Below are 17,224 nucleotides of genomic sequence, written 5' to 3'. Positions count from 1 at the left end.
TAGGGAAAACCCTATTGAGAGCTATGGGGATGCTGTTCCATACACTAAAAACAAGTGACTTCAGCAGTGAAGGACCAGTGGGAGTGAGGGATTCAGGTGAGGAGGGCTCTCCTGGATCAGCAGGTCAACACCAGTGAAGGAAATTGTGCCGCAGAATTCCTTCAGCATATTAATCAAGCTCTGGGTTTTGGGTTTTTTTTTTTTTGTTAGTTTACAACAGTTATGCTTTGGTAATTTTTGAATCATCACATACATCCAAAGCCCTTAAGTCCAAGAATTGTAAAATAATCCCTTGGGTTCATTGGTCATTCTTCCTATCCGAATGTGTGTTTGCAGCCAGGGAGATGGAGTAACTTAATTGTCCTGCCTTCTGTAGACCACACTGGATGACGCCACGGATGACTGGGGCATTAAGGTGGAACGTGTGGAGATTAAGGACGTGAAATTACCTGTCCAGCTGCAGAGAGCAATGGCTGCAGAGGCAGAAGCTGCCCGGGAGGCAAGAGCTAAGGTAGTAACACCAGCATGTAGCTTTGCATTGATTTATTATTATTTTCTTCATGAATAACGTAATGTGGTGACGTAGAAGATGAGGATTCTCAGCCAGACTGTGTTGTGGCAAACAGGAGAGCAGAGCAGGGGTTTAGTGGGTTCATGTCTGCACGTTTGCTCTGTTTCATCGTGGTTTGTGCAGGTGAGATTTCTTTCATAAATGCAGAAGCCCCATTTTTTACCACACTCCAAGAACAAGAAAAAAGAAAAACCAGAACACTTTTGAGGTCAGTAGTAGAGCCTGCAGTGAATTAGAAGCCAAACTTCCAGCTTTTTCCTGACTAGCCCTGATTTTAGGCAGGTTCTTTGTTTTCTCTTTGTTACTTCATACCAACAGTTGTAATAGTTTTGTCACCCTTAAGCTGAGCAGTGATCAGTTTGGTCGTGGCACCTTATTCCCTTCTGAGGTGCAGAAGGTGAAATTAAACATTGAAGTCTGGCGTAGAAATCCTCAAGGGCAGTTAGAGCTGTGCAAGTTAGCTTTGCATTTAAATACTCGAAGTGTCTCTTGCAAAGGGAGGTTTACTCGAGTTCAGCTCACACCATGAAAATTATATCTAATCTTACGATGTTCATCTCGTGATTTTTTTTTTATGCATATATATGACTGATTTTCATATCCGCCACTTAATGACGAGTTTCGTTAACCTATCTTTAGGTTCTAATTATAAGATTTATTTCTTATTTTCATGGGAAATAAATGCTAAACTGAATTTCATTAGACTTCAAGGCTAGAGATTATTGCATGTGGAGTTGGTGGTGCACCTAGGAGGAGATCTTTAAGGCTAAAAGCTGCTCCAAGTATTAATTTTTTGGAAGCTTAATTACTTTGTAATTTTTTTTTTTAATTATTATTTATTCTGACATTTAAAAGAATATTGTGCCCTTGCAACAGAACACTGTAGGGGAATGTGTGCTTGCCTTTGCTGACACACATAAATTGCCTGACCAATAACTTCCCTGTTAAAACGGTGCCATCCTCCAACCCAGCCATTCTTCAGAAAACATTTATATTGTCCCAGTGCAGGACTTTCTTTCTCTGATGAGCTTGTAATTAAAAAGAATGAGTAAATAGGTACATCCCCAGTAAGAAACACACTGTTGACCTGTCCAGCCCTGATTGATAGGTACAAGAAAATGTCAGCCTTAAGTAGAAAGTGCTTTGAGGTATCTATGGGGAATGTCTTCTGGATTTGAGAGGCAGTGCTGAAAGAAGCACTGAAGAAGTTTTGGAAACTAGAACAAATGCACAATGGCACGGTGCCAGTGATCTGGCATCCTGATGATAACTGCACCGGAGGAGGACAGGCAGCCAGGGCCTGGAGAGAGGATGGGAGGAGTTCAGTCTGAGCGAGAAAAAAGGCAGAACCGCTGAAAGAACACGGCGAGAGGAGGTCACTCAAGCAATGTGATGAGCAGTGTCTGGTGTATGACTTCAGGCTGAAGCCATCCTACAGGTGTCTAGTTTATCACTGTGCCAGAATGAACTCAGTTTCCTTCCCTTTGCTTCCCTAGGTGATCGCAGCAGAGGGTGAGATGAATGCTTCCAGGGCCCTGAAAGAGGCATCCCTGGTTATTACGGAGTCCCCTGCTGCTCTTCAGCTCCGCTATTTGCAGACCTTGACCACCATCGCCGCGGAGAAGAACTCTACCATTGTCTTCCCATTGCCCATAAACATGCTGCAGGGCCTCGTAGGTGCCAATCGCTAGGGAGAGAGGCCGGGGTCGGGCGTTTTTGCTACCGCACATGTTTGCAGCACTGAATTAATTCCCTGTGTATTATAGTTTACAGCGGTGTTAACCAAATTATACAAGTTATATGTCATGGTTGTTTGAAATGGAAAACCTCTCACAGTGAGTACCAGCAGAGAATGATTTTAAGTCAGGAGGTACCCATACTGTCCCGGCTGGGCCAGCTTTTATCTGTAACCTCCCTTTTCAAACAGTCTGTAAACCCCTGTGATGAGGTGTTCTGTGGTCTGGTGTGCCTGTAGAGATGTATGCTTAAAAGAAGCACTGAAACGTTGTTGGGGCCGCCTTTATCTATCTCTCTTAAAATACTTTTTTAAAAGCCAAAGTACTGACTCCTGCATTTTACCCAGGTCTAAAACCTGCTTCTCCAGGCAGTAAGACCTCAGTAATTCCAGGGGGTGGTGACGTTCGGCAGAAAATGCTGAACTGTTCTACATTACTGATTGACCTGTGGATGCTGCTTCTGAGCAGACCTGTAGTAGTTGCTGTGCCACTAATGGCTTATCCTCAATACCAAAAGCATGTACTCTGCAGCTTGTGTAGTGCGGAGCTGTCAGCCCGCTAAACTGTGTTCACATTTTGTACCTGGTTAGCAGATGTCATTACAGATTAAAACGACAGGAATTAGAGCTGGGGTGCGAGAGGTTCTTCGGGCTACCACCATCACCAAGTTTGGCATCTGGTCTTTATTGGGAGGTGGCAGTGAAAAGCCAAGACTAAAGACACAAGTGCCCTTCTCACAGTGGCCAGCCTGAAGTGCTGAACCTGTTTCTTATCACCTGTCTGCTCTGATCATTCTGCGTTTACAGGTTTTCTGTAAGGCCAAAGTCTGTTTACCTGTGCTCGATGCATTGTGCCTTTGTCACTGTTAGGAAAAGAAGCCCAGGCACCACTGGGGCTTCAGCTAATTGGTGCTGTCTCTCTTCTGCCTGTTTGCTGTGACCTTTTTTCTTCCTCTGCATGATAAAAGCAGTAACCTGTCTGTGTCACCACTTCAGTGTGAGCTGAGCTGGACTTTTTGCTGGGAGAGGGGGGAAAAAGGTGGTTAACAAAGCCATAATAATTTGCTATACTGTGCTCACGCGCTTCAGGTGGGAGAGAGAGTAACTGCAGAGCTTGAGGTTAATCCTTGGGGAAGAAGAGGGAACCTGTAACTCCCACTGCTGCTGCTGTATATGGCCACCCCTGGGGGTTCTTGTTGATGCCAGCAGCACACATCTTGCTCTCATACTGAATAAAAAACCATGCTGTTTGCTCATGAGTGACTTTCTGAAAGAGCAGAATCCTGTTAATTCTTCAGGGTCATAAATGCTAATAATTCTGGTGAGGGGAGAGCAACACCATCCCAAAATCATTTCTGTAACCACGTGCAAAAATGGCACAAAGAAGGTTCCATTTTCTAACCTGTATTTGTTTCAAGCAAGTTCAAATGTGGGATCTACAGCTTCTGTTGAACTTTTTCTCCTTGGTAACAAACCCCACCATTTCTGTTCATGTATTCCATACAAGCTTTATTGTATTAAATATATTCAAAGCAAAGAGCAGGATCAATGACTGGTCATGATTGTTTCTGGTAATTACTACACAGCTAATTGGCTATTAACATCATTGCCTTGTTAACGTGCATCCTGCAGGAGGAAGTAGCTCTTGAAGGCACTAAACTTGCTCCATTCAAAAAAGACAAAACTTGTTACTCAGACATCGACATCTGCCATCGCTCGCTGTAGAGGGTCGACAGACCAGTAGTCGTCATCCCAGCCCAGAAACCAGCCGGAGAAGGTTGGTGGCTCAAACCCTTGCTTGATGACTGTCACTGGAGTTCTCTTGTCACGGCTGGCTGGATCCGTCTCGATGTACCGCTTAGCTGAAAACACAGAAGTAGAAGGAAAGCTCATAGAGTATGAGTCTTAGAAAGCAAGGGCTGAAACACCTTAACTGTAGAGATATAACTTTGTATTTTAAACACCAAAACAGTTTTCAGTCTGGTTTTATCTGCCCCTGGTAGAAGACTGGTGCTTGTTCATAGTGAACAGACACTGGGGTTCTCAAACGCTGTAATACAGTGGGAGCTACCCACACAAGGGTAGTTTTCCAGTGCTGGGGGTTGAGCACAGTTTGTGATTTTAGGGATCCTCCTTTCTTGAGAGATGTGATCTCTGATCACAGCACTGAATGTTATGCTGTGACTAGGATACATTTCTCTGTGTATTAAATCGCCTGCCTTAGGATCAGAGAGTGAGATAATGGGTTAGTTCAGAGAGGAAAATGTGACATTACCCGATTTCAAAGCCTCAGTCTTCTCTTCTTCTTGGGCATCTTTCCCAATCCATACAAAGACCTAAAGATAAAAACCCCCATATTAATTATTTCATCAACAATCACTCTTTTATGAAAGGGTAATTTAGACAGTCTCAGTGAACAGTGTGTCACACAACAGGAACGTGCTTATATTGGTGTCTTGACTATGTGACTAAAGCTATTGGTAGATAACAAAAAGCCTTTAGGCTAAAGGCTTTAGCCTTCAAGCTATTGGTAGATAACAAAAAGCCTTTAGACTGTGTTTTATCTGCAGTTTGAGTCTTAGTATAGACCCGGTTTGTGCCTATTCTTTGCTCCTCTCTTGACTGGGTAAACATGCCATACCTGATCCCATGTGTCAAGGAGCATGACATCATCTGTAGCAAGGTCATCCTGAGTCAGATCTCCAGGAACTTCTTCAATCTGGAAAACATAAGGTTAGGATGAGCACACACTTCAAATGCCACTTTACTTTTACAGGAGAAACCCAGTTCACAGAGGTTCTAGTTCCACCTCTTGTCAAGTGAGATGCACGAAGCCAGATGCTGGCATGGTGTTTGATCATGCAGCTCAGGCTATGGCAGAGTGTTCTTAGACCACAGAACTCAAAGTCAGCCTCTGTCTACCCAAAGAAACTGTCCTTCACTCATGCCCAAGACCTGTAATGCTGCTTCGTTTTACTTGAAGATTCACAAATTAAAATCTGAGGAGTGAATGTTAGTTGTTAACCAGGAGAGGACCAGTTTCATGCTTCAGAAGGTTGCTGTGCTGACAACGCAGCTGCTGTCTGCTGATGCTTTCCCTCTGGAGGCAATGCTGCCAAGGAAGCTGAGGTGTAACAACCTGGTGGTTGGCTCACAGCAGACTGGGACTGAGTTTCTCCAGCCTTGTCACACCAATGTTGAATTGATTGACTTAGATACTCACAGTGAAGCGTCCGCTCTTGTTGGAGCATGCAAAAAGACGAGGCGGGTGAGCATCCATCTTCTTGTCCTTCAGCCGGGGGGAGGTACGGTAAGGAGCTTTTCCACCCAAAGCTGCCCAGAAATTATCTGAAAAAGAGAAAGAGATACTGATGCTTCAGCTGCTCATGGAAACTACAACATCAGTATGGTTTGGGTAGGACTTGAAGCACTCTTGTATGGCAAGAGCGTAAGCCTTGTAAGGCCTACAAACATGAGTGTGCTGTTAGACATGATGAAGATACTTCAGAGAAGCCCCTCTGTGCCTATATCTATGTTTCCCTGTTCTGGAAGACAAAATATCCATGAAATAATTACTGGGAATGTGCAGCTACACAGGAACAATCTCAGACTCTTTTGTGCCTCCCTCACCTGGCTCTCTGCCCTCAGCAACCTGCACTGGGCGAGCTGCTCCCAGTGTATTCAGCAGCTCTTGTGCTCCTGATTTCTCAGCATCACTGGCTCCTTGGCCAACCCAAAGGTAAGCAGCAGAGGGAGTTTTCAGGACAAAGGCATCATTGGAGTTCAGCTGACTGGCTGTAGCATCCAGCTGAAAAGAAAGAACATGACACGTGTCAGATGCAATCGTCCTCTACACGGAGCCCATTATTTCAAAACAAAAATCAGTACCTATCGTTTAACCTGCAAAGGAGAGATTCCACACAAGCACGTAAGGCTGTCAGATATGTTGTGTATTCATTTGCCTGTATCTGAGTGAGGAGTTACTCTATGAGAAGAGTAGATAAATGTGTGTTTCCATGTGTAATCTGCAGACAGGTGTGACCTAAGAACACTCGGATCTGTCGTTTTGCCAGTCTTAATGGTTATGACAGGAGATTTAAGGACTGCAGTGTCCCTGCTGCTGAGGCTGGTCAATCATTAACGTCGTTTCCTCTGTGTCAACAAGGATGTGACATCTTGAAGCGAGACACTTAGGGAGTTGCTGCAGACCTGAAACAGTGCTCTTGCCTCACCTGCAGCTGTTGACTAGGACTTAGTCACTCTTCTGTTGCTGCACGGGGCGTTTTTTGTGTGTGCACTTTCTTTCAAAGGAGAGGGACTCGTAACCTACGTCCTGGCACAAGTTCTATTTGCATATAGGGAATTTAGAACTTTCTGTCTTCAGCAGTGGTGTCACACAGGCCTAGAACAAGTCCCAGTGACCAGATCCTAATGGTTTTCAACAGTCTGAGAACTATCATAGTATGCAGGGTGCAGCATCTGGTGGGGACTTCAGAGAAAATGCCTTCAAGGGGATATTTTAACTAATTAGAAAGGAATGATTATTGCTACTTACCCAGGGAAAAAGAGGAACCTTCTAACAGCCTGTAAAGTTTTCAAAGTGTGTTTTGCTTTTCATCAGAAAGCTCAGCTTGGCCCTTGTTCTGTTCACAGGGATCATGTTCCCACCACAGCCTGTGCATTCAGCACCAAAGGTGACTCCTTCCACGTACCTCTACTGCTCTGGTAGCTCCTGAGGTGCTGGATCGGACCTGGAACAGCCGTGTTTCTGCTGGTGTTGTCTGGCCTCCTTCCCGAGAGGTTCCACCCTTGTAAACAATCAAGGGCTTCCCACCAAACATACTCATCAGATGAGGCGGCTCTTTTCCTTGCACTACTCGTTTCTAGAGAAAAAGAAACTTGCTCAGTTTTAAGCTGCTGCTACTGCTGAAGAAGAGCAGAAGACGTACTAGAAATGGCCTTTACAACCTGGAGTATTCATGTACCACCCAGCTGGTCACAGGAGCTGAGCACAAACACAGGTCAGTGTTCAAACTGACATCTCACAACTGCCATTTCATTGTACTGGTGAGGGATCCGCTGGCCCAGGGGTAACAAGGAACAGTCGCCAAACCCTGTCACAACAGGCCTCTTGTAAAATTTTCTTGTGCAGTAGCTGGCATGTACGTGAGGCACACAGCCTCTTCAGAACACCTACACCACGCCTGGAGCTGCTACTGCATGACTGGGTCTCACCCCTGCAGACTGATATCATTTAGCTATCTGTGCATCTCATTCACACCCACAGTGTCGGGGTTTTGGTTGGTTGTATTCGGCATTTTTACCTGCACAGGGCTGCCCCCCAGCTCCTCATCCAGCTGCACCGTGAGGAAGGCAGAGGTCGCGATTTCATCTTGAGTGGAATCTGCACCCTGCCTGTATGACAAGGTAAAATTGGAGGTTTATTTTAAGCCCTTCTCCCCACACACACATCCCTTACATCACAAAGGAAAACCTTTGTTACCAAACCTCTGCAGCACTTCAATCGACATGAGGGAGAAATTCACTATCCTGTAACACAGTGATTTCAGGAGACAAGAATGTTTTCTAGGTAATAAGCAGAGTCTTTACTCTCTTTGTGCCTATCTGCCATTATCTTTCTAGCAGCTAGTTAAAAGCTAGTACTGTTACTAGGACCCACACGTGCAGCCCCATCCCAGGCTGCATCCTTTCAGATTTAAATTCACTTGTCTGGGCCCTCTCTGCCTGCAGGATGAGCCCTGTGAGATTGCCTGCTGAAAAACTCCTCTTTAAGGGCATAGTCTGGGAACTCTAACAGTCCTAAACCACCAGCTGAGGCGGCAGAGTATCAAAAACTAGATACTGTGGTCTCAAAAGATGTAGAAACTCTGTAAAGAGAATTAGAGCTTGATCCAAAGAAGGGAGTAACTACTACTGGGGGGAAAAACAGTAATTCCCCCCATTGTTCCACTTCAAACAAAACCTTCCAGATCTCTGGTACTGTTTTGCTTGCAAGGGAAAGTTATCCAGGGCAAAACTTTTCCCCTGAAGATCCTCTGTAAGCAGGAACCAGCAGTGATCCAGCATTAAAGAAGTGGACTCTCAGTCCCACACAGCCCAGTGTTTCCTGACCTGTATCAGGAACACTTTCTTACCAAGTGTAAATAATCTGTCCCTGCTTTCCTGCGTGCTGGTAGTTGTACAAGATGATATAGCTGTCCCCTCCGTAGAACTGGCCATACGTTGAAGGATTCACTGGCACTTTATCTGAGCCTTCTATTCTCCAAATCTAGAAAAGGAGGGGAACAGAAACAGTCTAAGTTCAACGTGACAGCAGAATAAGCAGACTTTGCTGCTGGAGCTCCTGTTCCACTTTTTCCCCTGGCAGTCCTGCAGCCCCATCTGCTGGCAACACCGCCCAGAGCTGGGCACTCCCAGCCTGCAGCCAGGGTTCACATAGCTTATCCTACCACGAGCTCCCAGACCTTGGCTGAAGTCAGCCAGAGCCACTGGAGAGAATGCGAGTCAGGCTACCAGCACCAATGCCCATTTTGTAGCTGACACGATCACCTCAGTCTCTCTCAGTCAGGCGGTCAGGAACAGAGCTTTTAGGCTTTACTGAGAACTCCTGAGGTCTAACATTGGCTTGAATCTCTGTGGGCTTTTGGACAGTACTCGGCCCTTTCAAGCCCCTCTCACTACTGCTTCTCTGTGCAAATGCACAAGTACAGGTGCATGAGAAAGGTGCTCTGAGACAGTCACCCATCACATGTGTGATGGCAACAGGAGATCAAGGAGGAGGAACAAGAATTCTGGGTCCACACTGATGGGTGAAGCATTGCCCCCAGGGAAATCTTGTGGTCAAAATTAACAGAACTCTACACTGCTTATCTGCAGGTCTCTCAAGATCCTGCTGCTATTTCTGGTGCCAAAAACTCCCCAGCATGTAGGAAATGGTAGCATTGATGACTCTCAGGCCTCAGTTTGTCTTGCTATTCTTGCGGGAATTATGTCAAGTAGCAAAGAAAATGCTGGAAACCTTCCCAGAGGGATTCTGACACTGCTTACCTGTTTCGTGCCAGAGCCGTCATCCTCCATGCCGTGCTGGGCAGCCATGGCCTTGGAGGTGTGCAGAGTGGCAGCATCGAAAGGGACCTTCTCAATCTTGGCCACGTGACCAGAAACGTAAGCCTGCCCCAGTCCTTCTGTCTGGTCCCTGTCCCGCCAGTTCTTGAAGAATTGCTTAAACAAAGGTGTCTCACCACTCTCAGGGAGGACTTGGACCTGGAACAAATGAACCAGCCCGTCAGGAGCAGCCTTGACCCACCCATCCCGCACAGCTCCAGCTCTGGCTCCATGTGAGCCCTGGTTTCAGGCTGACGGAATTGCCTGGTACAACTCTTCTGAAGTCACAGCAGTGAAATGCTTGTGCCATGATGCGGTACCAGAGCAATCTCAGGTCTCACTGACGCCACGGTCAGAGACACAGTGATAAATAGTACCTCCTGCTGCTACCGTACTGTGCAGATCTTTTCCAAGAGAACAGACACATGACAGTGTGACCACCAGTTTGAGGGGATCTGTTTCTTTCAAGTCAGTGTTACTCAGTCTATAAGCCTCTGCGTAACTACACCTAGAAGGTCAATACTGTGACCACTACTATGCTCTGGGATGCAGAGTCAGTCTCTGAGTTCTCAGGAAGGCTGAAGAGACATTCAGCCTTCAGAATCATCTTCCTAAGGACAAGAAGGGCAGGTTTATCTATGTCTTCTCTTTTTCACTCTTTGGAGAGAGGTCATAGAAAAGTTAAAAAGATGCCTGAGATGAAGAAACGGTAAGTACTAGTTGTGTTGTGGTGGATGCTGTATTAAAGACAGTGTTAGCCCAGGAGCAATACTGCAGTGTCTCCCTGCAGAAGTGTAGATCACCCAGAACAGAAGCTGCTTGAAACATGGCTCATAACACTTTGCAAGAGCCGTGGTCTGGAGTCAGGGGCCTGTGTGGCAGAGGAGTAACTCCAGTGGTGGATGGGGGTTGGCCATAGGAGGGCTGCACATCCTTACCTGGGTGTGTTTCGGATAACCCATCTTATCAATGAACTCAGAAGCTGTTTTCAGTGCTGCTGCCTTCTCCTCAGAGTTGGCACTCCTGCCTTTAACGAAAATAGAGGGAAAGGAGGTCAACTGTTAAAAATATCTGCGTACCCAGAGAAGAAACTGTCCCAGCTACTTGTATCTTTTGCAACAGCAGAGTCAACAGTTGCCTTTCTACTCGTGATATCAACTAAGATTTTTCTTCCTGGTTCCCAGGATCCTGCCTTTAATTCTCTAGACTAAAGACCCCATGCCTCAGTGCCTGACAATTCAGACGAGAGTGCTTTTCTGAGATGGCTAATGCTATCCAAAGCTGCCCTGAAAAGCACCACCACCATGTTCCCCTTCCCAGCTTGACAGAAACAGGGATTGGTAACCAGCTGAAGGTCCTAGGCATGTGTAAACAGCTTCACCTTTCCAAACAAAGATCTTTCCATCTGTGCCATGGTCCAGGATGAAGCAGTCGTCTGTGTGCAGGGCTGCCTGGGAGAAGGGGTTCTCGTCTGCCACCAGTGAGACTGCCATGTTCCCAGCCCCGTTGGAGACCTGTCACAACACAGCAGGGAGATCAGATAAGGCATTGCCAGCTCCCCTCCAGCTTCATGGCGATAGTCCAAAACTCAAAGAAGGAAAAGGAAATCAATTTGAATGCATTGGCTGCTTCAGGCAGCATTGTTTTACTAACAGGATACCTCTGACACAGCCACAGTATGACAAAAACATAACACTTACACTGAAGATTTCAAGTACTTCTAGAAAAGCAACTGGGACCAAAGAAAGACTCATAGAAAGATTCAAAATGGTAAATATCCTTCTGGCACAAGCGGCCAAGAAGTACCTTCTAAAGCAAACCAACTGCACTCAAGAACTGGTGGGGGCTGCCTGGGTAACTGTGAATAGGCTGCCCTGTATCGAGTGGGTCTAACAGTCTGAGTTCCGGTACTGACTAACGGGTAACGGGCCACATTTCAAACCATCTTGGCAGACATTCACCGTATCATTTCCAGAGACTGCTGTAGAGAAGATTCCTCCCAAAAAGTCTTGGATGTTATTCTACACTTACACTATCTGGTGGCAAATGTCACCTTCCAAATCTTACACTCACTGGATGGGGAAAGGGGTAGATCCTAGACCTCTAGTTCTTTCCTGTCATCTTCCTAACACAGTGCCTGATAACACAAAGGAAAACTCCCTTTTTTCCCCACTCATTTCACACCCTGCCTTTCCCTCAAAAATTCCAAGGAAGTCCCAGCTGTCTCACGTGGTGATAAAGACAAGAGAAAGCATGTGGAAATGCCGTGTAAGCCACCAGGGTTCATACAGAAAACTGCAGTAAAAGCTAACAGCAAAGGCAGAAGCAGGACTTGGCTCAGCAACTCTCTGCTATTCCAGCTCCATCTAATTGCACAAAGATTGTTCCATTCTCCACAAGGTTCTTTGTTAGTGTCCATCTGTTTCTTGTTACCTTATAGAGCTTGGCCAGCCTTCTATTGGTTGTGTCAGTTTTGGTGTCATCAGAAGCTCCTGGTGGCAAACTCGGCTTTGGTCCCAGGACCTGTGAAAGAGGAAAAACATCATCAGCCAAGAGGAGGTCTGTTCCCCAAGTGCTCCAGCCACAAGAACAAGTAGAAGAAACTTCTGGATCGACAACAGTGAAAATATACCATAACGTCCCAGTGATGCAGAGAACCAAGTCTGCACTGAACTGAATGTTACACCACTAACACTTCATACGTAAAGACACACACCACCCATCCCACCCGTTCTTCCACACACCACCCTTCCCACTCCAGCACAGGCAAATGGACAAAGTGAATAACCTGAAGCATTTCCTCCCGCTCTGATCCTTCCTCTGAAACGTAGACCCTGGCACGGCCGTTCCGCTCATTGTCCCGGATACCCTTGGCCAGCATGCTGTGGGAGCCACACCACTGGAAGATATTCTGGGGAAAAAGAGAAAGACCATGCAGCTGTTGGAACATTAAACAGCCCCTGTCTAGAGGAGATGGCAGTACGGCTGCGACTGAAAGATGTTAAAGGACTGGTGACACCATGTTTCAGAATGCTCAGCACTTGAGATAGCTTCAACAGAGTGGGGAAAAAAATCCTTAAGGAACTAACCAGGCATCTTCTGCCCCTGAAAGCCTCCCAAATCTGTCTTTTACATGGTACTTACACTGCCGAGGTCAAGGATGAAACAGTCCCCTGTGTTGAAGCTCTCCCAGGACACAGGGACCTCCGTTGCACGAACTGCTCGCCTGCCTTTGACCTGCAGAAGCCTCTGCACAGTTACTTCATTGGGAACCACATGTCTGAAGCCAGAAGCTACACCACCAGCCTATGGGAAAACAAACGAACAAGTCACACTTGTGCTATTGCTTCAGAAAAAATTAAATCCCTACTGATTTGCTACCAGTGAGCAGTTTTTGCCTCTCACAGGAAAAAGGGGCAGCAGCAGCTTGCAAAGAGAGCTCGTTGGCCCAGGCTGGGCTTTCGTATAGCGTCTATCTATCGATACATCCCAGCTATCCATTCCCATAGCGTCTAAGGGGCTCTGATACAGTACAGTTGGAGATCTCCACATTTGAAGACAATCACAATAAGTTGAGGTATCAAGAGGATGTTGACTGGTGGGCTGAAGTGTGTATTTCCTTGTGTATTGTATGTCCTGCCTACCAGAAGTTATCCCAACTCCAGGATTCATCTTCTCTGCTGATAGGTACTCGGAATTACTTACCAATGTAGGCAACAGGACTAACATCAGTTATTCTCAAAAAAGCATACCCAAACTCAAATGAATGAAAACAACAACAAATGACCCGGAAATAAGCCAAACAGAAAGACAAGGAAGTCTTAGGCATGGGGAAACATAAGCACTTTGCAAGCATTTGACCTGATACTGCTTTCCTCGTGCCACTGGATTTCTGACAAATGTAACTGCTCTTGAGTGTATGTTTTTACTTCACCTGTTCTACTTGACTGCAATGACCCGGAACAGTAACCCCCACTACTGTTCATGTACTCTACCAAACCATTACGTATGTGAACGAGGTGGGCTGAACACAAAGACTGGAACAGTCAAACTCTGTTATATAAAGTGGGCAGAAGTTAAATCTGCTGGGTGGGCGTTTCCCATTAACTCAGATTGCTGTTTATTAATTCATTCCAGATGCCTTGGGACTGCTCTTTCCTCAGCTTCTCAAAGAAAAACAAAACCTTGATTCCTAAAATTTCGTGGGGTTTCGCTTGTGTATTATTAATTCAGCCAAAACTCTCCCAGTGGGATCTGCTGTTCTCCACCCTGTCAGCTCCAACGCATTGAAAACATCTGGTTGAAAATGGTTTTTAAGCAACTGGAAAGACGGCTACTTTCATTCTTCTGAGAATTGGGCAGTGGGCAGGGTGCCATTTCTTGCAAACTTGACTCAGCCTGGTAGTATGAAGACCCAGTCATCACCTACCTTGTACTTGATGCCAGATTTGAAGTACCCCAGGAAAGTTGAGGACTCATGGCCTTGCACTTCGCGATGCTGAACAGCCTTCCCATGAAGGTAGTCATCCATCTGGACAGTGAAGATGGCAGCTGCCCCACGCTCATCTTGAGAGCTTTCATCTCCTAAGAATGGGAAAGGCAACAACTTGGAGTGAAAGCAGGGTTCACTGCCTCCCAGCTGCCTCTTTGACAGGTATCATTCATTTTTCTTCTGCCATTTCACCCTGTCCTGGAAGGAAACGTGCTATGGAGCAAACACACAGACTGGTGAATCTGTAGGTAGACTTTATGAAGGCTGTAGTCACTAGTGGGGCACCAGTTCCACAGCAGTTTGCCTCTCTGGAGGCAACCTACTGACATGGCTTTAACTATGACACTATCAGAGTCTCGGTTCTGGAGGATGTGGAGAAAGCCTTGCATTGTTACTCGGTGGTGTTTACTGCAGGTGCCCAGTTAGGAGGTCTGAACTTCAGGGAGAAAATTCCCACTCATTGAGGCAGGAGGATAACAACTGATCTCCATCTGTTCAGACAGAAAGGATTTCAGCCACCCCTTTGGCCTAAGATCTTCTCTTCTCCATGGGCTTGATAAGAGCCTCTGGAGAACAGGGACTTAATTCTGTCACCTGGATCAGAAAAAGCTGTTTCTAGGTACAGAGAAGGCTCTACTCACTAGTGCAGAAACCAGGTCAAATATTTAAGGTCAGTAGTACTACAGGCACCCAAAACTGCATTCTCCCTGAACTGCCAGTTTTGCTTTTTTATTTCCTTGGGTAAGACTTACTGGACAATGCTGGTGTAGTGAGAGGAACAGAGTTCACTTTGGGCTCCCAGTTCAGCACAGGCACTCCCATCAGACTCACCTAACCAGTAATGCAGGTCGTACTGGAGGTTCCCACTCCGCTGTTTGATGGTGTTCAGCACCAGATAGGAATCTCCGGTGAAGAAGTCTCCATACAGATTTTTTGGCACTGGTACCAAATCAAATTTCTCGATCCTCCAAATCTGAAGGCCAGGTTCCTTCCCAGCCTTGGCAAACTCAGCGTGTTCCACCATGCTGACAGGCTAGGGGCGACACAGAGAGTGTTGTTCAATAGCTACAGTACAAGGAAGCGTGTGTTTAGATTATATTGCTTCTGATCCCTTAACTATTGTTCCAGGCAATAAGTCGAAACTTTCCTTTTTTCTCTTGCACTGAATTTTGAAGAAAAATAAAAAAAAAGGCAGGGGGAATATCTCTCGATTGATCACTGTTAATTTTCCCCTCCAGTCAACTCCCTGGCTTATCTCTGAACTTTTTCTGAGACTCTTTTTCCTCCGTTTTCTGTCTACCTCTCCTGATTTTACTCTACATATTTTCTTTACCAATTTATAGCTTTTCAATAAGGCACGTAAGTGACAGACTATTCCCCTTGCTGACTGTTCTGTTCTATAAATGCTGCATGATGTTCAAGACTGCAGAAAATAACCCCCTTTTAACTATATATGTTGCACATCTTGCACAAACAGTATTCACAGTTTTGCGAAAATCTGCGTGATCTTACCCAGCTCTTTCTGGAAAATGTTGTGAATATCATCAAAGAGTTTGATAATTAACAGATTTCTTGTATCTATTCTGTTCTGACATGTTAGTTCAGTACTTCTGCATGACTGTTCCCTTATATGAATTACACTGATGTACACAACCCCCTGTCCTACGGACACTGCAGTTTGGGTTTAATACAGGTACTGTCACACTTAGGCAATGCATTCACAATACATAGTCCATCCCTTTAACAAAATTAGTGAACACTTTTCTGTAACTATAGTATAAAAGAATTCACTTTGGTAACACTGAAAGGAAATAAAACATTTCTGTTGTATGGCAAATTGTAAGTTTGTCCATATATTACAGCATGCCTTTGAGAGAATCAGATAACAGGGAAGAAAAAAGTAAATTGTTATATTAGAGGCATTCAGTATTTTGACAAAGAAGATAGTTCACAGTAGCTGGTGGACAAAAGTACGATACGCTCAGCTTTCAAGGCAGAAATAAAGAATGTTACAAACTAGGAAGCAAAATAGCAAGTTAGCTACCTAAAGGATTCCTGAGCTGAAATCAAGTATCAAAGACAGAAACAATGAACTTCACCATCAGGACTCCAGTCAGCCTGACCTCATTTCTCCCAAATTCCCACTTTAAAACTGGACAAACTCCTTATGAAGAGTTAAAAGAGTGTGGTTGAAAAACAGAAGTTTTTCAACGTTTGCAGTGTTAATGACTTACCACAGCTGAAAGCACAACTGCTGTAACAACATATCCAAGCCCTGCAAGAGACACTGAGCTAACACAGTTCAGCTTTAGAGCCATTGTGCAAAAAATGGTGAGGAAAATACAATTGAAGTCCTGTTTGCCCAGTGCTATCAGCCAATGGGCTTCTCCTTGCTCCTGCAGAAGCTGCTGCGAGTCCCAGCTCCCTCCTCCTCTCGCTGCTAGTGAAGCTGAACTGCAGAAGCCAATCTTTTATCAGAGACAAACACACCCACCCCCTCCACAATACAGGGGCGTAACGTGTTTGTGCAACAGTCCTCTTGGAAGTCCCAGAGACTCCTTCAGCTACTTACAGATGTTTAATCCCAGCAGACAATAACTCGAGACAATGTGTTACCCATTACAGCCGACCGTTCAAACAGGCCAAATACCTAGCCATGAGGCCAGGGAGAGAGGAAGAAACGAAGAGACATCGGCAACAGAGGCAACATTTTGTCAGCTGAAAACTGCAAATAAATGGAAAGTTGATGAGACGCAGAAGGATGGGGAAGCTGTTCCAGATGGCAACAACTGCAGAGAAAGAGGTTTTGGATCTCAGAAGAACAGAGAAGCACTGGAAGGATACAACCGAGTAACCTGAGGAATACACTCTCACCTCTGGAGCTTGTCAGAGGAGCAAGATGCAGAACTCATCGTGTGCTCTGCGTGTCTGGTGCCCGAATGCATCTCCTCACAAGCTATGATCAAAGTAATACACTCTGGAGGGGTCTGAGATGGGTCCACACACCACATGTGTTAGCAGAAGGGCATTAGTAGTCTGGTAGGTGACAGAACAAGAGCTAATTCAGTACTTTCACAATCAAACATTACTGAGGAAGTAGCTAGACCCTGTGACAGGAATATAACCACCATCAAACCTACCCAGTTCAATGGAATTACAACATGGAACAGCTGATTGTAGCATACCAGTGATCTGCCACCAGCAAAGAGCTTGTTCTTCCAACCATCTCATGCTTCAGCCAGCCAACCTTCCATGGTGTCCCAGTGTGTGCAGCAGGTGAACCGTGCAGTAAACTTCCCCC

At 45.6% G+C, this 17,224-nt stretch overlaps 2 protein-coding genes across 2 annotated transcripts in view; one reads left to right on the top strand and one right to left on the bottom strand.

Annotated features, from left to right (window-relative positions):
- Positions 1–2,262, top strand: part of STOM (stomatin) — a 7,868-nt gene extending 5,606 nt beyond the window's left edge. Inside the window, exons 7-8 of the mRNA XM_010136395.1 lie at positions 377–511; positions 2,068–2,262. Of these exons, the coding sequence (XP_010134697.1) occupies positions 377–511; positions 2,068–2,262 (330 nt within the window). The remainder of the gene's footprint in view (positions 1–376; positions 512–2,067) is intronic.
- A 1,437-nt stretch (positions 2,263–3,699) lies between these two features.
- On the bottom strand, positions 3,700–16,351 carry GSN (gelsolin). Its single transcript, XM_010136394.1, has 17 exons — positions 16,158–16,351; positions 14,755–14,956; positions 13,861–14,015; positions 12,576–12,737; positions 12,220–12,342; positions 11,865–11,954; positions 10,813–10,945; positions 10,370–10,458; positions 9,375–9,590; positions 8,462–8,595; positions 7,631–7,721; positions 7,019–7,189; positions 5,937–6,114; positions 5,530–5,654; positions 4,948–5,025; positions 4,582–4,642; positions 3,700–4,168 (listed from the first exon to the last, which is right to left on the bottom strand). The coding sequence occupies exons 1-17, from the start codon at positions 16,239–16,241 to the stop codon at positions 3,999–4,001; spliced, it is 2,262 nt and encodes a 753-aa protein (XP_010134696.1). The 5' UTR covers positions 16,242–16,351; the 3' UTR covers positions 3,700–3,998.
- Between the last annotated feature and the right edge of the window lie 873 nt (positions 16,352–17,224).

The sequence above is a fragment of the Buceros rhinoceros genome, unplaced genomic scaffold (genome assembly GCF_000710305.1).
Source record: "Buceros rhinoceros silvestris isolate BGI_N320 unplaced genomic scaffold, ASM71030v1 scaffold15925, whole genome shotgun sequence".
Lineage (NCBI taxonomy): Eukaryota > Metazoa > Chordata > Aves > Bucerotiformes > Bucerotidae > Buceros > Buceros rhinoceros.
This window is presented reverse-complemented; position numbering and strand designations above follow the sequence as displayed.